Below are 27,146 nucleotides of genomic sequence, written 5' to 3' on the forward strand. Positions count from 1 at the left end.
GGAAGCCGGAATGAACATCATTCAACAGTACAATGAGCTCGACTACCTCAGTAACAAATTACATTATCGCATCTTCCTCCCGATGACGTGACTTAATGTCACAACCTTATCTCATATGGAACAACGAACGATACGGCTGCGATTGGAATTTTCAATGCACCACCATCAGCCATCGTCAACGTCCAACCGCGAAGTCAAACAAGCAAACCACATTAATCTACGACCGATCAACCTCTAGGTACCCACGGGTCGTAACTTTGCTCCGTCTTAAACCAGAAAGCGAAAGCATCACAATGCAAAAACGTGTGCACCCACGACGAATTACATCCGAGCCGGCGACGATGTTAGTTGCGTGATCAGCAGCAGCAGGTTGAAGCTGAATTCTATGCAAAACTTGACGATGGAGGATGGATCCGTAGCTCCTCGGTCGTCTGATTCGTTCGCCCGGTGCGGTGTTGATCGTGAAAGTGTTCAGCAAGTTCATTGGCTGCCATAACCATAACTAGCTTGCCGCGGGCGGGGCGTTTGCTGCGCTGTGATGTGGGTGAGCTTTATTGTGGGTTATCTATGACGTAGCTGGTGTGTGATCGTAATCGCTGATTAGCTGATCTAATAATGCAAAACCATTGCCGCCCGGAGTTGGCTTGATGCTGTTGCATAGAAATTAGCGTTGTTATGCAGGATTGGCGAATGATCATCGCGGTGTCTTTGTCTCAGTACATGAGAGTAAAATTGGGGGTTGAAGGTGATTTTAACTTTCGGTTGATGTTGGGGATGCAGTAAATTGTATAAAATATGAACAAAAATGACATAAACATAAATCTCTCAGAAAATTGGCTAAATGCGCTTTATTTGAAGGGAATGAGAGGTTGATAAATACAGATGGAAGACAGAAATTTTAGTGGCGTGGTAATCAATTATGTTGGGCATATTGAAACTAAGTTAGTTTTTCGAACGTTCGAAAATTATGAACATTTGGTAAAATTGAAAAATCGTAGAATTTTCTAATTTTTACTAATTTTTTTTATTGATTTTTTATAAAAAGTTTCCAAAGAGTAATTAGAATGGAATCGGATTGTCTGTTGAACCGTACCTAAGTATGATTGTTATGCTACGTTTTGACAGGACAGTTGAATTCAATTGACTTGCCAAAAGCTGAATATGTTGAATAAAGGTGATTAGACGTTCAATTCGCGATCAATTCAAGCGACTTGCTCAATTCAATAGAATTGTCTAACCGTACTGTACAATTTTTGAAGCGGTACCAGAGACAATTTGTATTGCACTCTGTTTTTGATTTTCCAGAAATAGCCATAGAAATAAATTTTCAAGCAGCACTCTATTGCAACTATTATAAAACCTAATTAAGAGCTTTTCTTCAACATACGTACGTCTGAGGCAAAAGACAGAACGCTTTGACGGTTAGCGTAGCATAGGTCAATGATTTCATTAAAAGCATAAAAATTAAACCCCTGACATGTTAAGCAATGTTCCAGAAAAATTTCACTATTTTCAGCAACCTCAATTTGAAGCCGGTCAATGAATAAATTGAAACTCCCCAATCAACTTTTATATTACCCATGGTATTTTTGCTGCTTCTGCTTCCACGATAATTTGCACATACTCGGTCATTACTCTTTTCCATCGGGTACACAACATCGCTAACATCATCAAGCCATAGTTGTTTGATACTCAAATTACCAAACTTTCATCTTCATCGTCCTCACTGCCCAAAATTAACGCCACCCAGTCATTAAGAGCTAGAAATTGCGCTGAAAAATAGTTTTGATCAAGCTTTCAGAAAAACGCGGCGAAATTTGGGGAACCACCTCCCATGTCGTCGTTTGGTCAATCTTATTCCTGTTCGTCAACGGTAAATGCAATGCAATGAGTAATGGTTCAAACCATTTAGAAATTAATGCGTAGACAATGTACAACAATGTGAATGGGGGTGGGTGAGAAAAATAACTCCTCAGCTCGTTCGGAACTATTAGTTAAATTGGTGGTGAACGAAATCGTTTGAAGTTAGCATGTTTCCATCTGTTTAAATGACTTTTTCATTGTTTCATATATACGCCCCAACAGCAACCTTGTTGTGCAGTTATCTATAAATGAATTAAATTCATACTAAATGGAATATCACGACTCTTTCATATTCCAATAGATTTGATGAGAATGTTTCCTCAAAATTCTAATAACTTCGCGACACATATTTGAACATCAAATTCATCGAGAGAAAATGCATCTTCATGTAGCGTTTTCTGAACTGACAGATTAATTCATGCAATGCCTGACCACACCGCGTCACGCCAGCTAGTCCGGGGAAATGCGAAGTGAAAAACATTTGTTTCACAGAGCAGATATTTGATTACCCTTCCGGGCCTTCGAAACACCTTCGAAAAAAGTACGCTTCTCGTTCTCAACAGCGGCGGTACTGCTTGAGTGATCCAGGACCATGCGAGTCCCGGAAGGTCAATCCAGTATGCGATTGATTGTGTTGATGCTGAGCACGCCAGCTAGTCCGGGAGAACGCGGAGTGAAAAAAAAATGTATCTACGAGCTAAAAGTGTATTAGCGCGGGATCTATCAAGCCATTTGGTTGGAACGCGGTCGAGTTATTAACGTTGCGGACGGGAATAGGGGGTGCTGCCCAAATGGTCCCGCTCCCTATTATACATGTATCAATAGTTTTAATTTCCAGCGATTAGATTGATTGTAAATTGTGGCTTCCACCTCGAAATGACTTGAATAAGAAAATTTTCAGGCGTTATAATTATTTCTATCTGAAATGGGGATAAGTAATCAAAACGCATGCAGAAAACTTTCCTCGATCGAGGGCTCAAGCCGCTCAAGCTAGACGACTAAATTTTAACTCTATCTAATTGAGATCTTCATCCTGAACGATGACCGTTCTGTATGCAAAACAATGTTTGGCGTCAAAACAGTTTCTAGCAGTTCAGCAACTTTACTGTTTACTGCTTACTGATCTGCCGTAATCTAAAAAAGTGACGTATACGTCATTTCCAAAAAATGGTGTTAACGATTACTACTCATCGAGCTATTTAACAGAAAAATGAAAAACATGCATGTTATAAAATGGTGGTTACGTCACTTTTCCAGATTACGGCAGTAGATGTTCTTCGAGACTGTTGAGTGGCGTACTTTATTCACGACTAGCAGACCCGACGAACTTCGTTTCGCCTAAAATTAATGTGACCAGACGTCCCGCGTTTCGCGGGACGCTGCATTTTTCAACTTCATTTTACAAATTATTTACAATTCATACAGTCTTACAAATATTTTTCCAAATTTTTTTGGGCCAAAATCTATGCGAAATGCACTTTTGGAGGATCCATTTTCAAGCCAATGAAGCAATACAGATAGGCGTCCCGTGTTTCGCAGGACGCTTGCTGGTCACATTACCTAAAATTGATTTATTTTCTGATTAGTTGTCGGGTTATGCAGAAACTACTGGTTCATTTGTATGGGAGTCCCCTTTACAGAAAGGGAAGGGGTTGTAAACCATCACAAAAACATATCTTTCCTTCCAAAGCCTCCACATGCCAAATTTGGTTCCATTTGTTTGATTAATTGTCTATAAATGGAATTCAATACCAGTGTATTTCTAAAAAATTACCAGTTTTCGAATTCAGTTTCATTTGATGTAAAATGAATTTCATGTAATCTCGCCATGATCAATACAAGTATTCATGCATTTCAATATGTATGGGAATGCTTGAGGTGCTTGAGGTGGAATCGTAAAGCATTTTTTATGAGTCATCAAAAAAATATTAAATTCCAGAGTATAACGGGTTTTCTGTTGTTGCTCACGTTAGAATGCGTTCGAAAAGCTACTTTAAACTGTCATGAAATAAGTTTGCCTAGGTTTTGAAAATTATGGTTTCCTAAATAGATGAGAGATTTCTCTACGAAAATCAAAAAGGCTCTGTATACATTTACGATATGTAGCATACCGCGAGAGACTTTTTTCGAAAGCTGTCATGATTCAGAGGGTTATACTGCCCATAAATTCATAACAGTCCCATGTATATAGAAAATCAAGCAAACATGACTGTTTTGGGGGCACTGATTCTGATGATGCATTTTACTTGATTTACACAGCTGTACAAAAAAATATGGTCCCAACACAAAATGAGCGTTTTATCATCACTTCTCGGTGGGGGCTGCATATCCGTTTCTGTTTTTTTGGCACTTGTATACAAGTTTGATAAACTTGTTTTCATGGCTTATAATAATTCGAAACAGTTTTTGCCTCTCTTTTATCGTTTTTTGTTATCTAATGATTGCGATTTCTGCAAACCCTGAAACTGGGGTAATATGCACCCCCGGGGCAAAACGACCCTTTGACGTTTTAGAAGACATTTTCGGCACATTCTCAAGAGTGTTTACAACAGCACATTTAGTTCGTATCTAGAACTACGAATCTAGCAGTAAACATTCTGGAAAGTATGTCTGAGACACCACCAAAAAAGCCAAAAGGTCGTTTTGCCTCGGGGGTGCATTTTATCCCAGTTTACCTTACTAAATAAAGTCGCATTCAAGTTGCAGCACCCTAATCGATCTGAATTGTGCTGCAAGAGAAAGGTTTTTTCGATGCAAAGTGATTTCTAAATCTAATATAGTTTTGTTATCCATAATATATAACCACAGACAAACAGACGTAACAGCTTGAACAATTTTCTGAAAATCAGAAGAGTTATATACAAGATACGACCGCCCGACGGAAACTACGTAAAGCAGATCCTAAGATAATAATTAATTTGCTTAGAGCTTAGAGTGATTGAAATTTTGACTTTTTCGCTCCCTGCTTGAACGATAACATTTGTTGTTTTGATGAACCTCCTAAATTTTCAATTGAATTGGTTGTAATTTAACTGAGTACGAGCAGTTTGAAGTTTGTATGGAAATTGCCCCATATGTGAATGATCGTTTCGTGAGGCGGCTCATTAACTATTTAGGAGGAGATCCCCCAGCGCAAGACACCTCACAATACCGGATACTCAGTAAAACGATGAGCTCCCTCCTTCAGCTTATAAAGTACAAAAGGAATTTTTTACACCTGTTTTGTTACACTTACTTCAATTCAATTGTTTCTTCTTGCTAAGAAAGTCACAGAAATTAGCAGAAACAAAAATTAAAGAGGGCATTCAAAAAGGTGAGAATTTGGATTAGGATGTAAACAATTTAGCTGACGAGTCAAATAAGCTCTACTAACATTTTTTAATATTTACAGCTTGAAGCATGTGAAAAATATGATTATTCTGAATGATGTCTTTACTCGTGTAACAGGAACTTAGTCACATTTGAACAATATTTGAACATTTGATGCAATAGTGTCCGGTACTAGGAGACATTTTTCTGAACCGTGAAATTTTTCTCCAAAATTCATCGTCGTAAAACGGGTTCAAATAATCAAATATAGCTTGTATGAATCATCAATGGCCATATTTTATGTATAATGTATAAAAGGAAACATAATCCGGATAGTTAGAGTTTTTTTTGTCAAATGGCTTATGTGTCCGGCACTGGATGTTCTCCCCCTAAATATAATCAACCCGAAGACTTCGAAGAATATTTCCTAATATGTAAGACGGTTGTTGTTGCAAACCGATCGAACTTTCGTAAGCAAAGTTATAAAGAAAACAAATACTCATTATTGATATGTTATTCTTTTACGTGCTCAATTGAATTCTTGCAAGCAGCAAATTGTTTCGCAACAAAAACGATTTATTCACTGGCTAAATTTCCTATGTTGCCATATATTTTTAGATATTAATGAGCAACATTGAAAAACGGTTTTCCAAAAAAGTTTCTGTTCTCAAGCTTCAAATCGCGCGTGCTAAGTCAAAATACAACCAAATCTGTTAAAAATTAGGGAAGTTCTATAAGGACAACTGATACTACCGTTTAAGCTTCAATTTGAAGCCATGGTTGTTACTCTGTTTCTGCCAGGCCAGATGAAATTACAAAGAGAACCAACAGATGATATTTAAGAATAATATAACCTTCAATGTGTACAAACGGGTGACCCAAATTTGAGTAATACCGGCGCCGGCCGTGTTCGAATGCGGGCCAATTAATGAATGGGTAGGAATATGTTGACATGATAGGGGAAGGGGGGGCAATATGCCCTAGCTAAGCAAACACTGCTCTATTGTCTTATTTGTAACGCTATTCATGGGTATTTTTACATTATGCATCAGTTAAACAAGATAGCTAGTTGATGCCATTCAAAAATTGTTAAAAATCTCAATCATATTGATAATATTCACATTTCAAAAAAGTGGTGATATTTTGTTGCCGGAAAACTCATGAGGCAAAACGCCTTTCAGCTGGCGGCTCCTAGGGAACAAAGTACCACGCGTCGGCGAATCAGCATTCTAGTATGGATAGTGGATGGAGATGCAAGTACTTTGTAGGTTATTGCCACTAGGGCGTTTTGCCTCGCCAAAATGTTAGATGTGTCTTCAAAATGTGGAAATTTTCGGTTTTTCCGACCTTCCCATGCACTATTTTGAAACTTTCTTCGCCTATCCTACATAATTTTAGATCTAGTTTTGTTACAGACATATTAATGACGGTAAATATGAGGGAAACCACAAAAGGCGTTTTGCATCGGGGGGGGGGCGTTTTGGGGCCTCTTCCCCTACTCATATCAATAGAAGCAGACGAGTCATCTGCACTTCCACGAGTAACCATTGGGATGTTGGATATATGGGGTCGGGAGGTAGCGAGGTTCGTTTTAGTAAACGTTTTGCTGCGTGTAATGTGTAGTTTTTCCGCAAATCATGTTCGATCGCACACCAATTCATTTGTGTTTCGAACAAAATTAGCGTAACTCACTAGGTAACTCACTCACTAATATTTTGATATGACAATTTAAAGTTTTCATTTAAAAACCCAAAATTTATTATTCCGCAGTGGTGATGATGCCTTTCCTTTCTCCGACTGTTGTGTGACTTTTGAAGTGCTATTTTAAAGGGGTGCTCCCTAAACAGTAAGATAACCTTGTTTATAGTTGATAATCAATTTTAATGATCACCTCTTGCTTACATGAACATGTCCAGCATTTGTAGCACTTTTTCATAAACACCACTTTTTTGGTCCGACCACGGTCATTACTCTGGTTCTATTGTTGTACTTTTTGTGCGAATCACCGCACAAAAGTAGAGCGCAAGAACCAACGGCACCAAACGGCGGTCGTAACAAAAATCTGAAATTTTATTGGGTTGGTAAAAAAATGGATTTTCAATGTTTTTACGTTGATAATCAGTAGTTCCAATGAGCTTAAACAATTGCTGGAGAGTTTCTGATTCGATTGATAATAAAATCTCGAAAATCCATTGAAAGATAACGGAGCTATTAACGTTTGAAATCTAACATGATTTCGTGACGGTCTCGAATTTGGAAATTTTCATTTGTCACCCTGTATCCGAGTCTTCCCCTTAGACGTAGTTTACGTCAAAAACCACCGCCCAACTCCTCTACCACCATCTTGCGAGCATGATACACGAAACAATATTTCGTATTACATTGTCACCAGAAGGCGTTGGAGTGAAATGTCAAACTCGAAGGATTACGACGCAATCGCCTCTAGTTGTGAATCGCGCAACCAATCAAATTCAAATTGACCGTTAAAGTCATGGTCGATGGTGTTTTTTCTAGAGTTACGTCTGTTTTTCTGTGATATAACATTTTATTTGAGCACCATAGGCACAGAAGAGTTCTCTCATGATCCTTATGAGGATATGTGATATAAACACTTAATTTATCTCGGTATGTATTTCGAAAAATCATCAAAAATTTAGGAACGAGATTTATTGTTTTTATTGTTGTTGCATCTACAGGCTACATTTGGCCCCAATGATGTAGAGTATTTGAAAAAAAAAGTGAACATTAAAAGATGGTGTCAAGGGATAATACAAAATAGGTATAAAACATTTAAACAAGCATAGTCATTGTCTTCGTCTGTTTATGTCTGCGAAGAACGATGAAAATCTTCGGCGTAACATGCTCCGTGTGGCGTGGAAATCGAAGAGTGATGCGACTCTGTTGAAGACACGCTGTAGGCCACATATAGCTCCATGCATGCCATAATTTGTACGACGAAAGGGCAGCCTCAACATATGGCTGTTACGGAGCATGCGTGGCTGGACGTTCAGGTCTATTTGTTCCAACATAGCTCCACAGTCGATTCGTCCCTGCAGGGTATCGGCGATCATAATGGCTTTGTCGACATCTCTCCTTGAGCGAAGTAGCTCCAAGTTGATCAACTGACATCGGCTTTCGTAACTCGGTAGGCGAAACGGATCCAGCCAAGGTAGTCTACGAAGCGCGAATCGAAGGAAACGGCGTTGAACAGATTCGATTCTCTCCGCACCGTTGTTGTAAGACGGACTCCAGACAACAGAACAGTACTCTAGAGTCGAGCGCACCAGGGAGCAATAGAGAGCTTTTAAACAGTATATGTCGGTGAAATTCTTCGCAACTCTGAAGATGAATCCCATAGTTCTGGATGCTTTGTCGACGATGAATGAGATGTGTTGCTTGACTACTATTTGCGAGTCTAGGATCACGCCGAGGTCCTTCACATGGCTCACTCGCTCTATTTCTGTACCAAGAAGGCTGTAGTTGCAAACGATGGGCTGTTTTTTTCGTGAAAACGTTATTACAGAACACTTGGTCGGGTTTATCACCATTCGGTTTAGAGAGCACCAATCCACGACGCGATCTAGTTGACGTTGTAAGAGCTGACAATCGGCGATACTATGCATTTCCAAAAAGATTCTAAGAACATCTGAGTAAGACAACCGAGGACATTTGATAACGAGGTGTACATCGTTGAAAAAGATCAGAAAGATCAGTGGTCCTAGATGACTCCCTTGTCTCCCTCGATCATCACTAAGAAGTGGCTTACAGTGTGAAAGCAGTGGTTCCATAATGACGAGTTAGAACAGATTCGAGACGGCACACAATGACGAAATCCCTCGATAGTTGTTCACATCGCGTTTGTCTCCCTTTTTGTGGACTGGGAACATTAGTGCAAACTTCCAGCAGGATGGGAAAATCGAAGATCTGAACAAGACAAGAAGTGGAACGAGCAAACTCTTGATATGCCTTTTGATGAAGACGGCCGGTACGCCGTCGGATCCGGTATTATTTGACGATTTTAACTGATTTGCGGCTCTCAGAATCATGTCATAATCGATGTTGAATGCACCCAAAGACGGTTGATTACCTCGTTGGTATTCACGATTAAGCCTCACATAATGGTTTCTTAGAGGTAGCGTTCGATATTTTGAGAAAATTCTAAAAGCTGCTCTCTTAGTGGACTTCTTTTTTCGTAGTTCAGTCGAGAACCATGGAGGGTGCGATCCTTTCTGCGATGTCTTTGGCACGTGTCGGTCAATTACATACGCCAAGATGTGCGGGAAAGTTAGAGGGGGCTTTCAACGTTGTTGGGGTCCAGAACGGTTAACCAGTCAATGCTGGTGCGCACGTTCGCGATACTGCAGTGGTCGGCTTTCAAAAAGTTATAGGAAACAGAAGAGGGATGAGCATTGCTAACAGGTATTTGAAGGTTTTTGAAAGTGGCTATAAGCGGGGGGTGATGAGAAACATGTTTTACAAGAGGACAAGGTGCCACCGAAATCAAGGGTGCTTTATCTTGGATGGAAATGAAGCACAGGTCCAACGTGCGAAGGTTCTCGTTCACTACGTCATAAATATGGGTTAGCCTTGCTACGCTGTAGCTATCAAGGAGTCCAGCGACACCAGTATGACATTGCGAGCGTTCAGGATCTGGATACAGAAAGCCACTATGCGAAGATATCCACCGAATGCCAGGCATGTTGAAGTCACCCAAGATGCAAATCCCGTCAATCGCAGATGCAGTTTCTACACCCAACCGGCGGTTGTTAGATTTTCTAACAATTCTGTATAAGAATCTACCAAAACCCCATATAAGAACTGGGCATATGCGAAATTGTTAGATTTTTATACAAAAAATGTAAGCTATCAAACAAATATTGTAAGAAAAGCTTACAAAATTGTTAGATTCTTATACAATACTTGTATAAGATTCTAGCAATTTCGTATATGCCCAGTTCTTATACAGGTGTTGGTAGATTCTTATACAGAATTGTTAGAAAATCTAACAACCGCCGGTTGGGTGTAATATAGTTTAGACGGACTGCCAGTGAGCGTCAATAAGGTGATTATCTCTAACTAGATCCGGGGCGATGTACAGCGCGCACAAAAACATTTTACGGTCGCCCAATTTTAAGGATATCCAGATTTGTTCTAGACAGGCCCAAGAAGCGTTTGCAATAGTCGTCGCTTTCAGGCCGGAGTGAACTGCTACCTTAAATCCACCCCCGGTGGACTTCCAGCTGTTTAACGAATTTCTATCGCAGCGGAAAACCTTATAATCAGATCCGAACACCTGTCAAGAAAGCGTTCGTGAGTTCAACCACGCCTCTGTCAGGACGATGACATCGTAGCAAGAATCTGAGACAGCCAAGCGATAATCATCGATGCTAGAGTTCATTCCTCCGACGTTTTGGTAGTAGATGCTGATGTGTTCTGTCGCATTAACGGGGGCGTCGCCAACGTCGTGGGAATAGCGAGTTTCAAGGTGGTACTAGAACACGGAAGTTGATCAGACAGAGAACTGATGTTAGCCGAATCAAACTTGCCTGAGAGTGGTATTTAGCGGACCCCTACACCAGATTCAAACCCAGGGCCAGAACGACTTTGAAGACAAGAAGCATTGCGGTAAGATCCTGAGGGACTTAGCACGACTGGGTTGAGCGGTTCGCAGTCCCCCATGAGGTGGCAGGCAATGCGTTCTGGTAATGGCGACCGGTTTTCAGGAGGCTTGGGCGAGGATCCATTGACGGAAAGTAGCATAAGGCCGCTTCCTTACGGCTTGCGGAAGATGTGCGTCCCGGTTTAAGCTCGGTGCAGTTTACGAAGGTAGATGGCGACTGATTTGTTGATTTGCGTTGACTGGAAGCGACGATTACATCAGGGACAGAAATGCATGAATGAATTCGGTAGTTGCCTGTAAATGGAGTTCGGAAGACCCCATCTCCCAGCTCACACACAGGACCGGGACGGCTGCAGGTCGCTGGCAGGGAGGGTTCGACTGTGGTGACAGGAATAGGGCCTTCTTCGAAGCTTGCGGCAAGTATGCGTCCCGGTGTGGCTTGACTATTGCTTACTCCATTACTACAACTTCCTCTGAAGATACATTCAGTGGATCGACGGCTGTGGCAGCAGGTCTCGGGCGCCAAAAATTTTCGTCAGATCTGTTGTCGCTGAACTCCCTATAGACAATTCCTTTCGGCCATGTGGAGGTTGATAATGCTTTGGATTTCAAGTCCAAGCTCAACCCCACTTTGAAGGATACAAAGGTTAAGGTGCTGATGTCTCTTCCCTTGGCGACAAGACGGGTAACCTGTACGTCTTCGCTGCCCAGGCGTATTTAAGCTAAGGCATACACTTGATCGGCAGAACCATCTTAGGCTATCCGAGACAAATATAACCAAAACTTGGGCTGAACTGCAGGAACATTGGCAATTCCAAATGATGGAGAGGGAGTGCTACCAGTTCCGATCATCAATGAAGGCTGTTCGTTTGGAATATTGTCATCAACCACACAAAACAATCTTCGGCTTCTGTTTACAGTAGGTGGATGCCAGCATACATGGATGTTTTGGGAGTGCATGAGCTCGAATTGATCAGTTTCGCAAAATTTGTCCGGATCTCAGTTTTCAATTCTTCTAAAATCTCGGATTTCAGGTTCAGCATGATATCGCTGTGCGAGTTTAGTGCATCTCCTTGTCCGACCTCATAGGCGGCCCGGGCGGCATTACGGAAGCGCATTTCCTTCATCAAATTTGAGCATGAAGGACATAACCAGAAGACTAACGGATTTTTCATAATTTCTTCAAACGCATCGGCCTTGACTCCGCAGCAACGGGGATGGAAAATAGCCTTACAAAAACCTTGGCACTCGACCTGGACTTCATCGATTTCACCAGCACATGAACAGCACACGAGAGACATTTTACTGCTTCGGTATTTTCAACAGTTACGCTTGAAAAAAGCTAATTTTCTTTCTTCCGTGTAGGTGCTCTGGGGTAAACAAACGCACACGATGACGATGGGACGGTACGGTTGCAAGTAAAGTGCGGCTAGAGTACAAACAAGGGAAAACACGACTGACACCACAGGACCGATGTAATATCCGTGGCAATTTTCTCAACTTTTCCACTAACTACGCGAACACTTCCAACACAGCAAGCAGTGCAATACAAAAGTGTACAAGATGTGTAAATCTCAATACGACTAAGTGAACTTAACAGGGTAAAACCGACGAAATTAAGCCGTGAGCGACGAACACACAACTATGCTACTACGATAATAGATACGTCGTCGATTTGTTGGCCTTGTGAAGATTATAAAAATATTTCATTAATGCAGTTTTCACCCAGTTCGAATGCTCTGTAGATTTTTCTGTCAGTGTAACAAAGATTTCTTTAGTTTTATAATTTTGAAAAGGTGCCCTTTTCCTTCCATTCTTCGAACTCTCCTTATCTCGATGGTCCCTTCAATATCGAGATGTGGAAAGGGCAACTGTAGTGATTTGATGGTTTAATGGCCCAAAATAAGTAGCAATTGTCTGTTAAGCAACAACCCCCCCCCCCCCCCAAGGTTCACGTTCTGGACACTTCCAATTTAATTGAACACATTCAGTTTTTATTTCTGCTGCTGTTCAGCAAAATAAAAACTGATTTTCCGCCAAAAATATGACGTTTGTCAGCTGATTTTCGGCAAATTATTTGCTGATTTTCAGCAGAAAACATGTTTGTTGGGGCTCGGCTGTGCAATTCTCGGTAAAAGTTTAACATTTTGCTGCGATCCCGGTAAAAAAATTAAGTATGAATGTTGATGTTCCGTTGGTCAAAGAATCCAATGCAAAGTCGAAACTTTCTATTGCCATGCATCAATGAGAAGATTACTGTGTTTTAAATTCAAAATTTCGGCATGAACTTATTGTGTATGCAATATACATACTCAGATTTTTGACGAACACGTCAATGAAGCACGATTTGGAGAGTAACGCATTGTAACTCTTAACAAAATTATCCTATTAAAATTTTATTCAAATATCGGTTTCTACGACCAGGAAATTAGTAAAAAAAAATATTTCATGAATTCAGGTACGGGTGGGTGTACCAATTGTCGCCATACATAAGAAAAACTATTTTAAAAAAATAAGTAAAAGACATGTGGGTGGACTTTATATATCAAGCGAAAGGTTTTACTTCCTGCTCCTTAGAACAGCTGTGAAAACCACAATAAAATTTGCTATTATACTCAAAATTGATTAATCCATAATAGGAACGCATGCACCAGTTGTGGCACTAATCTTAATTTTGGTTCCTTATTTGGCAAATCCCATTGTTTTTTTTTATGGGACTGGCCAAATTGGAACCACTAGTGCGACAACTGGTGCAAAGGACGTCAAAAATTAAGCAAAATCAATTCTTACAATTATGCTTTGCTTGTTTTGGAGGAAATCAAAGGTGTTATCGTATCACATGAATATGCTTTATCGATATGAACTTGGTTTGCGGTGATTTGATTGGCCATTTGGCATATAAAGCACTAGTGCGACAACTGGTGCTATAGCCACAACTGGTACATCTAGGTAATACAATTCAACGCGCAAAAAGTTTTTATAGAATTCAAAAGCAAAATTAAGGAATATTTCGAAAATAGGGACACGGCAGGTATTTTCGTCTGTTCGTCATAGTCTCGAAAACCAATAAAAGAGACGCTTTTTTGTAAAACTCATACGTATCAAATCGTAAGCTCAGGAGAAACGTTCTGCTATAGTGGAGTTCTAGCAAATGTACGTTGCTTTCGTTGGTTTTAGCCCCTATGACGATGGACGGAAATACCTGCCGTGTCCCTATGTAAATGAAATTAAAATTGACCAGGTTGGAATTATTTATCAAAATTTTCTGGGGGCGCACAAGTAGGTCTGGGGAGAGCCAGGTAGCCATGCCCCCCTTATTGTCGTCAATGCATAACTTTGTGAAATATCAAACGCTTTCTGTGGTTCTAGCAGCGTTCAAAGCGAAAATTTATCAACTTTAGGAAATTTATCCTAGGGAAATTTGGGGTAAAATTCTGTTCAGATCTCAGGAGACCGGAGATAATTCAGATTATTTGAGAGCATGTCAAAAATGCTGTTTTTTGAACGATTGTATTTTTTACTTGGGTGAATTGATGGCCCTTTTCATATTTTTGCCTTTCTCGTATACAAAGTATACGTAAAGGCTATATGTTCGCTCCAAAAACAAACTTTTTATAGGAGGCTCGAAGATCCATAGTGTTATATATGAACATGGGTGATGAAGATTGACATGAATTTAAAGGCCATAAAAAGGCAATTTTTTTATGTCGGGAAGAATAGTCTAACATAGCCCAACGAAGTTGTTTACACTACATTTCTGAGCGACCGTATCCATTGTATCCATTAAACACTCAAATCAAGGATGTTATCGATCATTTAGTAATTTGCGTTTGTGCGTTTGTCAATAACTCATTCCAGAAGCTGAATTTCAAAATGTGCTGTATGGTGGACTTGTAGTGCGAAAAATTCCAATCATTCACTTTAAGCTTCTGCAACTAGCGCTATAACTCCGTTATTAGTTGAACTCTAACAACAAACCATGAGGCAGAGTTGTAGGAAAACCTTAGCACTAGAAGTCACCATACAACACTTTTTTGAAATTCAGCTTCTGGAATGAGTTATTGACGAACTACTAAATGATCGAACGCAAATTACTAAATGATCGATAACACAAATTTTCTCACCGATAACTTCTTCTTCTTCTTCATTGGCATTACATCCCCACAATGGGACAGAGCCGCCTCGCAGCTTAGTGTTTATCAAGCACTTCAACAGTTATAAACTGCTAGGTTACCATTTTTTCGATATTATAACCATTTCGTATACCATTCGTATATCATAAGGCTACCACGATTGATGCTTTTATGCTCAGGGAAGTCGAGACAATTTCCAATCCAAAAATTGCCTAGACCGGCACCGGGAATCGAACCCAGCCACCCTCAGCATGGTCTTGCTTTGTAGCCGCGCGTCTTACCGCTCAGCTAAGGAGGGCTCCAAAAATAGTACCTACTGAATGTAATAGCATCGAACACAATTGTGAATCCGCTAAAACTCTTAGAATTAACCACTAGAATGCATTTAGTTTGACAAAAATCCATTCAAAATGATCAAAAACCTACATTTTTCCTTAAAAATTGCATCCCTTGTGCCTATTGATGCGGTAAGGCTAAGGTCCTATTGTTGCGATATCGCTCTCCAGGTAATACCGCAACTATAGGACTGACCGTCAGAAATAACGCAACGTTAGGCTATTGCGTCCTATTATTGCAATAGTTTTATTCTACTGTGATAAGAACAAAGCAACATAGGTTTAGTGCAATTAACACAATATTTACGAAACTGTAGTGAGAGATCATCCTATTGAACAATAGTCTTATACTACAATGTGGAGAATTTCTAAAATGAATTTTGTTTGATGCGGTGCTTAACTCCTCCATAATAGGTCGTTTTACCCTAATTGAAAAAGTATAACTATGGTCACTTTGTTCAGAATCGGTCTCACGGCCATATATCAGGTGTTTGTTGTTTGATCTGTGACATCAATATATCAATCAACATAGAAAAAGTTCTAGTTCATGTAAAGAATACGAAAAATTCCAACATTTTAACAGTAAAAAATATAATCACTCAAAAACAGCATTTTTGACATGTCCTCCAATAATCCGGATTATCTCCGGTATCCGGTGGTCTAAACATGCATTTGGGCCAGTTTTCCAAAACATGAATAATTTTGGTGGATCAAATCAATTGCAAGCTAGAGCAGAAGCTTGTTCCGTAAATCGTGAAGAAAATCATTGGATCCAACATGTATATGTTTTGAGTGGAAAGAAAGGCCGATTATGTGTGAAGGACATGAAAACCGATTAGGCTATCCCAGCTATGTACGCAGGCAATTTATGTCAACCAGAAGCAAATGTCCCTGAAGAAAACCAACAACTGGAAGTTGGCGAAGGAATTTCTTAACAATTTTGCTAGGCTGATTTTGGAACAAACGGGTTCCACCCAACAACACGAGCAAGACGCTCACAAAAATTCGTCACCAATCCGGACAAATGGGAGTCTGATGAGATGAGCAACAACTTGAATAAACTGATCTGACAATCGATTGGCAAGACAGCAGCCGGATGAAGACCAACGAAGCGAGAGAAGTTGTACACAGTGAGCTGGAAACGGATTATAGGGACCTGTGCAGAATCACGTACCAGTTTCTGGGTAAGATGAGTTGAGAAAGAGAATTCGAGGACTATAATTTCGGTCGGCGGGTTTGGCGCCATTGGTCACGATCCCGCACAGGGAAGATACAACTGTTCAAAACTGAAGGAGAGACGAAGGAGACACTGCTCTAAAGCAGTAAGAGTGCCATCCGCAAAAACAACAGCACATGCAGTCATCATGAGCACATCCAAAAAGGCGATAAAATCCTACATCCTGGCCTTGTGACGATTTAGTAGAGTGAATGCCTCTTTTCTCGGAATTCTATAAAAACCAAATCCAAACAAATGTTGTCCTTGTAAATGGTCTGTGAATATTTTTTCCTTTCATGATTTCGTCTATTTTAGTAATTATAATAGGCCTAATTCCGATGAGAATGTTTTGCCGTAGTTTAGATCGGGACTGTGGAAACTGGACAAAGGCTTTGGCCAGAGATGATTTGAAAGGTCGATGATTCTGATGATTATGAGAGTAGCACACATGTTGTTAACAAGTTTTTGTTACTCATAAACAACTAAATCCAGTCGTATATGAGTTTCTGCAACCAAATCGGTCTAAGTTGTGCTGCTAGGGGGATAAAGCAGTTACATATGTAGTTGGTCGATGTTGTGCAAATAGTGTTTGGTAAGAAGTCAACGCTTACGTATAAAATTGAGTTAGGTTAAGTAGGCCATTGTAACTCTAGGTCTGTTCAAGAGTTTAGTTGATTGACTTGTCTTTAACCATCATCCTAGAAAGAACGGTAAAAGAAACGAGACTTGCATACATAACGTCTTCTTGAGGTGTAGCTCCATCGGCAACATCTGGCGACAATGAAGGGAAAGTGAAAGCTTCTGTCCACACGAGGGATTAATCATTCGGTGGCAAAGTGATTGTCTTCTAGTTGCAGTGTCTACTTTCGGAGCGGTCAATTGTGCTGGCCAATAGTTGAATGCGAAGTACCGTTTTGGCTCAAATTCCGAACATGACTCATATTCCGAGCACTCGCTTTAAACGGCCATTTTGATTTTATTCGTGTAATTTTCTCCACAGGAGCTTGAATTCGTTTGTAATCTTGATCCTCAGTGCGGAAAACCAATGAAAGTTTTAGTTTTAGTTTTTAGTGTTCGGAATATGAGTCATGTTTGGGATTTGAGTCAAAACGGTACATAAGAAAAAATTTACATCTTGGAAAGATTTATAGCTAAACAGATTCTTGTTGAATCTTTATTCCGATCCAGTACTCTTCGAGGGAAAAGAAAGAAGTAATCGATACACGAAGTCGAGTCAAGTACGAGACACTGAAGACGACCTTACTGTTGAGGTCGAAATACGTATCTGTTAAGGTACATCGTGGTGGAATTAAATGGGATTGTACAAACTCGTCTTATAGCCGTCAAGCGATACACGAAGATTCCTTTCGTCAGGAGCGCCATGAGTCGAGTAAATATTCCCTTGTTCGCATTAAATAATCGAGGTACCTAACCCTGCACGATCTGCGGGATAAGCTAGGGGTTTACGTGGTAGAATATTTCTACCAAACCGGTAGACCATGCCGGATCGCTTGATTGTTTCTGCCGGACCAGTTAACTGTTTCTGCTAAGCCATTCGGCTGTTCCTGACGAATTATTCAACTATATTTTGCGACACTTCAGTCAAGAAACAAATGCAATGTCCTCCATCTTGGATCAACTCAATTGTCTTGTGTTTATGTGAAGGCCTTAACTGCCGCTAACCGCAAGTCGAGCACATCTGTATATGGAGGCCCATATACAGATGTACTCGACTTGCGGTTAGTGGCAGTTAAGGGCTACGAGAAGACTGCAACCGGATAGGAGTAACAAAGTAAGAATAGAATTCAACAAGGCAATCTGAACGAGCTAAGCAAGCTTGCCAGAAACTGATAAGTCTGTGGCGATGCTGGCTAGGATAGTGAATGTATTGTTCCTGAGGAACGACTTGAGAAAACTACGTCATCATCATCTGTAAGGCTAAAATTGCGATTGCCACCAAGTCGGGGTGGAATCCCAGACCTGGTTCTCATACAAGCAAAGATGTATACATAATAATGATATAACAATTGCATTATTATATTATTTGTTTTTGATATGATGCAAACAATATAAGCTGACTAATTAGTGCTCTTTTTTCTTTTAGATATCTCAAACTTTTCATAATAAGCCATAATAAGTCATGTTTTTTTTCCTGTTTTATATGAAAGAAGTCTCCCCATTTGCATAGAATCGAATTGTTCCCAACTCACCTGCTCAGTTCCGCCGAAACGTAGTTACTGTGCGGACTGTACTTGATCGGTGCCTTGTACATGGCGCAAACGAGCCGTTCGCGGCAATTCTCATCCACAACGCCGAGCGCGTTGAACACCTTGTCCAACCGTTGCAGTATGGGACTGTAGAATGGATCGATGGGTCGCGGAGTGACGCCCTCCTGCACGAACGCTTGGTGATTGACAATCTGTTGCTGCTTGGCAATTAGCTTCTGCTCCTGGGCTATCCTGTAGGCTTCCTGTCGTTGTGCTTCACGTATCTGCAAGATATCGATTGATACAAGAGTAGCGTTATTATATTGTGAATCATGTTCAAGGAATCTAAGAAAATGTGAACAATACTGCCATAATAATTCACCCTCAATGTCAATCGTTGAATTAACCTTTTGTCGAACATGATAAACGTTCAGAAAGTGTTTGCAATTACCCAGAGAATAACTGCCATAACGAGTTTGGCGTTTCAACAATACTTTCAAAGCAGTACAAACAGGCAAATAGTGAGCTTTCATCCAAGCGAATCCGGAGACTCATCATAACCAAAACAAAACACGCATTACTGATCAACGATTCCAATATGAATCCTCCCGTCCGCCATATGGCACACTTTCCTTTTGAATCACCAGATCACACTGTGGGCTGAACAATATACAATTATAAAGCAGATTTGAACTCCTGATTCTTTAAATTGAAGATTTATGTATGTTATCCATAGGGGCCGTCCACAAAGTACGTCACGCTCCTAGGGGGAGGGGAGGGTTACGAGCAGCGTGACGACTCATACAAAAATTTTAGAGATTCAATACAAAAAGTGTGACGAAGGGGGGAGGGGGGGGGGTCGAAAATCGCCAATTTTTGCGTGACGTACTTTATGGATCTTCCCATATCTATATTATTGTTCGGCATTTTTATGCCTTCTGATACTTCTTTATTCTAATTCTAAAAAGTTGCTGTCCAAAATAAGAATTTAATCATATCCTATCCTCATCCAATCATATTCTCATTGAAAAATTACCGTTCAAAATAATCCTACTTTATTGTATCAGACCGTCGTCATCTGGATAATTTCTTGAGCATCGTCCCCTAATTTGTGTGACCAAATTTCCATCCACAACCCGTAGTGCATCACCATCGGCTGACTTCGAAACATTATCCCATACTCGGAAGGCACGAACCGGCGATGATGCGAGCATCAGCATGCACACCGGCTTTTACATCAGTTCATATTTGAAGAAATCGTACTGCCTTCCATGGAAAACAAAATGGGAAGGAAGCTCCCCAACAACTCCATTCATCTCTAAACTGTAGATGGTTTTGTGAGTTTTTTTTTTTGCTGTTTGTCGTTCCAACATATCCGACGCGCGCACGCGATTCATAACTTCGTAAACAAGTAGAGAGCCGCGCCAGCTGGTGGCGATTTCAATGAACGTGAGACGAGTCACTTGTCCAATGCCTACCAACTGGACGTTTATTGCTCAGAAGTGTGGAGGAAAATAATCTTCATGGGCAACGACGCCCCGACGGTACAAAATAGCTGATGCTCATTTCTTCCGTGAATTTAACGATATGGGTGCGGATATGCCGCCACCATCCATCCCCGGGCTACGTTATTAGATTTCACTTTCTTCCATCACCCGGTGGAAACATGACAGAGGTGGATGTGAAAAGTTCAAGGTCAGTTTATTTGCGATAGCGTATCGTAATTTTGTTTAAATCCCTTGTAATAAATTATCTTGTGCCAGAGATTGGTTAAACCAAGTGGAATTAAATAAGGAACAATATCAGACAAAATGTTATGATGAGATTATTTCTCGTAAATAAATATCGATTTTACTACCACTAAAATCACATTATTTGTAGCCAATTTGGCTTATGTTCTCGAACGGTTCAAACGTTCGATCAAGAATGTATGTAACTTTAATATTCAACTAGATTACGATCAATTGCGACATTCAAAGGTTCATCAAAAGTTGTGGATCCAATCACGAAGAATTACGAGAAAAACTAGATGAATCAATTTGTTGTTTTTTTTTTCATATATTTACCTTTCCAAAAATATGAAGAAGGCAAAGAACAGGGTTCAAATTTCGATTCTATGATATTGGAAAGAAAGATAATAAGTGCTTTGTTGTTCCCTGAAATTAAATTCTAGATTGATGCACTAACTTTGTTTTTGTTCTTGTCATATGTTTGTCAGCAGAGAACACGTCTTTCTTATTTTCCTTAGACTAACAAAGCAAAACCATGCTGAAGGTGGCAGGATCGATTCCCAGTCCAGTATAGGAAATTTTCGGCTTGTAAATCTTCTCGACTTCCATGGCCATAAAGCCTCTCATCGTGTTAGCCTTATGATAAACGAGTACATAAATGGTAGCTTGGCTCAGAATTGTTATATATGTCAGGAAAAAATCAGCACTCATTGTTTATATGCACAAACATCTCTTATAGGAGCATGCTATTATTAGTGGACCAGATACTCTATCTTCGGCGATAGGTAATAATTCATTACTCGCCTTGCCGCTCATGTTTACATCCTCCCTATTAAGATCGGATTAAGTAATAAAATTCACTCCCATTGTTTTAAGGTTATGTGTTTTTTTAATAACGGCACATTTCTCAATCTGGAACAATGCCTGCTGACTGGAGGCAACCAACCACACCTTAGGCTATGAATTCGGCAGATGGTCAGCCAGCGGCACTTTCACCCATAATATACAAACGAAAACCGGTAAAATAGGTTTCTTCTCCCCAGATAGTTCCAGCTGCGTGTGTTTTATTGGTTTTGTCGATCCAACTTCTAACCTCGAACAGTTTGTTAATGGCCATCACTTTTTGTGCTTAAGGTGCTTGCCGGTAGCAACGATGATGGGTTACGAGCTTCAATTAACCTTGGGTAATGGCATGTAATTTGCTTGGAAAGGTGGCGCGGTTTCTTGTTGTGATCGAGGTGAATTACTGAACCTGCCACGTGCTCAGCACATCTTTCTCTTTTCTTGCATCATATTGGATTCCAACATAGTAAACAAATTGTCACTTAAACCAAAGGTGCGAGATTCACCAAAAATTTACCAAAGGATTAATTCAAGGGAATGCAGGTAGTAGTTAGGAAACTTAAATATTATATATATATATATATATATATATATATATATATATATATATATATATATATATATATATATATATATATATATAATAGCCCTGTTTGTCTGTCCGGTGACTATAGCCAACCAGACGCAGCACGCAAGGAAATTCTAACAAAAAATAAAATATTTGACACTTGAATTATTTTTTACTATCAGATGCAGAAAACAAAACCAGTAACAACCTTAGACAACCAGACACAGCATTTGATGAAAAAAAATCACAGACAACAGACGTTGAAAATTTTGTTTTTTTTAAATGCAGAAAAGAAGACATAACTCTTGAAAATTTGAAAAAAACCACTTACCACGGGCGCTATTGCGTCCACAAATAAACTAGTATAATATAAATTTCCAGATTTTTTAATGAAAATTAACTCGAATAATGTAATTAAATAAGGTCGAAAATAAAGAATTAGGGCGGGTGTACCAATCGTCGCCATACATAAAAACAACTTTTTTTTTAAATAAGTGAAAGTTGTTGTTGGTGACGGGATTTGAATAATAAGTAAAATGCATTTGACAGTTTTTGGGATTGATGATTTCCAATGTATATGCAGTAAAGGAGAGACAAAGATTATCCGTGCAGTGCCATCTAGCAATAATTTTCCACGCTTAGAATCATAGCACAGTGTTTTATAACCCAGAAATTCGTGATCAAAAATATTTTGACCTTGAAAAGTTGTTTTTAGAGGCTAATTAATCATAGGTCTGGCGAAAGTGTTATGTTGATCATGAACTAGATGACCCACTTTGACCTGCACTTCTCCGAAGTCAGTTAGCCTCTAAAATTAACTTTTCAAGGCCAAAACATTTTCGATCACGAATTCCTGGGTTAGGAAACACTGTGATAGGGGTGAAACTACATTGATCGATTTCACTTCATCGATTATATTCAAGGGCACAACGACATTTCCCCAAGTCACTGCTAGTTACGGGGATCTGGGTAAACTTCTTTAAAAAGCAAGCGGTCCCTGCTCAGGCGACCATGTGCCGTTCAAAGCCCACTAGTCCAGTCCCGTTGTGGGGTAGGACCCTAAACATACTGGACATGACGGGCCCCACCGATCACCTGTTTACCAAGAAGGTACGGCTTACAACACTGTCTGTTCTTCATGTTAAGGGTGGATGATCATCTTTCTAGTACCAGCGAAAGACTCTAAGCAAAACTATGCACTATGGTTCTCCCGATATTTTGGGGCAATGGTCTTCCGGAAATCTAGGGGGTCTAGGCAACGTACGGTCATTAAGAAATTACGGACCTGAACAATCGATAAAGACCAAAAAGAGTTGATAATGCCTTCTGTAAAAGATCGCGTCTTAAACGGATGTGATGCCATATTTAAATGAATACTTTTTTTTTCGGTATAAGGCGGAAGGAAGAAATAAAGGATTATTCATAAAAATGTAACAAAGTGAAGAAAGGGGATAATCCCTTCATTACATCTGGCCCATCTGCGGGATAATATAAAGGATATAAAGGGGTATAAAGGGATATAATAATATAAAGGGACAATTGAAATTTTTAAGCATTAGTATTATACAAGATTATTTATGCCCGAAAAAGTCGAGAAAATTTCTAATTGATGAATTTCCTGGACCGAGCCAGAAGTTTACCCTTTGTCACCTTCAGCATAGTGTTGCTTGGCAGCCACGCATCTTCCCGAACGGCTTAGGGAGGCCTCCCAGAATATGTAGAAGTAGAAATTTCAGTTGCCCCTTGCAAATCCTTTATTATCCATACATATATAATCCATATAGGGGAAAAGTGGGTAAAACCGACACCTTAAGCAACTTTACAGTTCCCCAATCTATGAAGCAATTTTTTGATCTAGAAATTTCATACAAGCATACTTTGGCTCTTCATGCATCAGTCCATGAGGTCTCAGGACAATATTTCTTGATAAAATTTGATTTATGATGAAAACGCGAACAGTCCATCTTCCAGTCCAAACAGCTGGGGTACGGGTAAGATCGACACCCCATGAGGGTAAAACCGACACATCGAGTCGTTATGGAATCGAACATCAGAACAATTCTAAATGATGTTATCACATAATTGAAAATGTTTAACAACATTTATTTTGATGTTTGTGTATGAAATTCATGTTTAGGGGTCAGTCATAAACGATAGTTTAACAAAATTTCATATATTTAGAATCATCACCACATATCATATCTTATTTATTTTTTTTTGTGGGTCCGGTGGAAAATATATAGAGTAAAAGAATGTTATTAACAAGTTTACTAACTACTGTAAATATTGATCTACATTTGAATTTCACTTATTTTAAAAAGTTGTTTATAACGGTGATTGAAACTAAATGCATATGGTGCAGTTATGACAAGAAATGAAAATGGCTAGTTCCGTAGGTGACAAGTTACATGTCTACAGGAGGAAACGGATCACGAAAGAACAACACTAGAGAACGGATTGAATATATCTGAGAGCAAATTAAGCCTAAAAATACGGTTCTTCTTTTAGTGCTCTTGTTATCCGACCTGCAGGTTTTCCTTGATGACTCAATATTACCCCTTAGACCTATTGTCACGCCCAATGATGATATGGTAAGTAATCAATCAATGATTAAGTTATATTCCCCGGCGCCCCCTTTTCCAATACTTGAATTATATTATGCGAATGATGTGTCTGATAAAACAGAGGTATTTCGTGATTCGATGGCAGGTGTCGAATTTACCCCAACTGATAACATAATAATGATGATATACATGTGAATGTTTATAATTAGAAAAGTAAACTATTTTTCCACAACATACACAAAATGATGTTCAATTATGGATCAGAGATGGATTAAATACTGAAAATCAACAAATTATTGTCGAAAGAGCTTATACACCGATGCCAAAATTTTACATAACTCATCTCCTCAATGATGATCAATGCTAATTGTCTGTTTATTGTGACTCTTACACGTCTCCGCCAGTTACAAAATGACTAGAAATACAAGAAATCAAACGTTTATTCAAAGTGTGTCGAAATTCTGTCTGATAATCACTTGAAATCAGAGATTTGAAGTGGTGTCGGTTTTACCCGCAGTGTCGGTTTTACCCACAGTTCCCCTACGTTTTTATGAATAATTCTTCATTTCGTCTTTTCGCCTTTTACCGAGAAAACGAATTCATTTAAAGAAAGTATTTTATCCTCTCCTCGCTTTGTACCGGGCAGAGGCATCCATTTGAAGGCAGCATTACTTCTTTCCTCGCATTATACCGGGCACACGCGTTATTTTAAAGAAGGCATTATCAACTCCTTTCGCCTTATACCGGGCAAACGCATCTAATCAAAAAAGGCATTACCCTTTCCTTCGCCTTATACCGGGTAGACGCATCCATTTAAAGAAGGAGTTTCCCGTCCATTCTCCTTTTACCGGACAAACGCGTCCTTTGAAAGAAGGCATTATCGACTCATTTCGCCTTATACCGGGCAGACTTTTAAAGAAAGCGTTATCCCCTTTCGCCTTATACCGGACAGACACGTTCTTTTAAAGAAAGGCATTATCAACTCTTTTCGTCTTATACCGGGCAGTCGTACCCATTTAATGAAGTCGTTACCCCTCCATTCGCCTTATACCGAGCAAACGCATCCATTCAAAGAAGGCATTATCTGTCCCCTTTTTCTTTATGCCGGGTAGATGCGTTAATTCATAGAAGGGACTACCTCCTTTCTTCTCTTTATACGAGCAAACGTGCCCATTTCAAAAAGGTACACGTTATACCGACCGAATGTGGTCATTCCAAGAATGCACTACCTTCTTTCATTGTTTTAAATCACAATCCAGAAGAGCTTAGACCATATTGCATGTAATTAAGCAGAATTCAGTAAATATTCCAAGAATAGTTATTCTAACTGAATTCCGCGGAATGGCTTTTGTCATTTGGCCGAATATGTCATTTGGTCGAATATGTCATTTGGCCGAATAGGGCATTTGTCCAAATAGGTCGTTCGGCCGAATGTGGCATTTGCCGTCTCACTTCTAACTTCTCACTGTGAAAAGTGAGTGTTCACTTTACGCAGTGAGAAGCGATAAGTGAGAAATGAGGGGTGAGAAGCGAGATTTGAGATGTCTCAATTCTCGCTCTTTATTTTATACTTCTCACTGTGAAAAGTAACACAGTGAGAGATAAGAAGTGAGAAGTGAGTAGTGAGACGTCCCAGTACTCACTCCTTATCTCTTACTTCTCACTGTGAGAAGTGTGCGGAGTGAGAAGTTGGACCTCTCACTGCTCACTTCTCACCCCTCATTTCTCACACCTCACTGAAACACCTCACTTTCTACAGTAAGAAGTGTGAAATGAGGAGTGATAAGAGATACGTCTCACTTCTCACTCCTTACTTTTTACTTTTCACTTCTCACTCCTTATTTCTCTCGTCTCACTTTTCACACATAATTTTTAACCTTTCAAATGACCTATTCGGTAAAATTACATGTTCGGTCAAATGTCCTATTCGGCCAAACGTCCTATTCTGCCTGGTGTGTACGCCTCCTGATTACTATACATTATTTGTTTTTGACGAATTGGGTAGAGATTTCAGTTTTACAACACTTCTAGAACTGATCATTTCGAATTCCTCGTACAAAAAACGATTTTCTAAAATGATAAAAAAAACTCAAATTTTCTCAAATTCTGCAGTTCAAAAATATACACAGCAAACATTAGCCTTTCTTCTGTCTAACCCAGGGAGAAATTGATCCCCTTTCCCCCTCATTCAAAAATACGGGCATTTTAAAATGGCGGATTTTTCAAGAAAAACAGTGATATCTCTGCAATCCACCAATATATTCACTCGGTTGTGTAAACAAAACGTGCATTCTTTATGCTCTAAAATGTTTTAGAAGACGTCATTTCAAACATAAAAACTGAAAAGTTACAATCAAAATATGTATTTTTTATGGTCACTAGGGTGGCTCAAAAAACACTTTTTCAAATTTTTTGATGGGCCGCCCGCTTGTTCGGTTCTATTTGGTGCTCTTGACAAAATTTCAGCCAAATCGGTCAACGTTTGGGCGGTGCTAAACTTGTTGGAGGTTTATATGCAAAAATGTATGCAGAAACATCCAAAAACAGTGATTTGCAGTTGGACGATCAAGAACAATGATACTCATTCAGTTCTTGTAGAATTAAATACAGAATGTTATGCTAAAAACCGCGAGAAGATTAGAGATTATTAGGTAAAGATATTAGCATTTTACTGGAGTATTGTCGGGGTGAATTTATTTCTTTTCAAAGGTAAAAAACGAAATTTGCTCAAACTCCAACCCAAACTTTGCAAAGCAAA

The 27,146-nt window shown here is 39.6% G+C and overlaps 1 protein-coding gene across 3 annotated transcripts in view; it reads right to left on the reverse strand.

The window, feature by feature from the left end:
• LOC134225295 (uncharacterized) overlaps positions 1 to 27,146 on the reverse strand; it is a 196,553-nt gene that overhangs the window by 12,601 nt on the left and 156,806 nt on the right. For all 3 annotated transcript variants that reach the window (XM_062705267.1, XM_062705260.1, XM_062705253.1), the window contains one exon: positions 18,687 to 18,967. In XM_062705267.1, the coding sequence (XP_062561251.1) occupies positions 18,687 to 18,967 (281 nt within the window). The remainder of the gene's footprint in view (positions 1 to 18,686; positions 18,968 to 27,146) is intronic.

The sequence above is a fragment of the Armigeres subalbatus genome, chromosome 1 (genome assembly GCF_024139115.2).
Source record: "Armigeres subalbatus isolate Guangzhou_Male chromosome 1, GZ_Asu_2, whole genome shotgun sequence".
NCBI classification, from domain to species: domain Eukaryota; kingdom Metazoa; phylum Arthropoda; class Insecta; order Diptera; family Culicidae; genus Armigeres; species Armigeres subalbatus.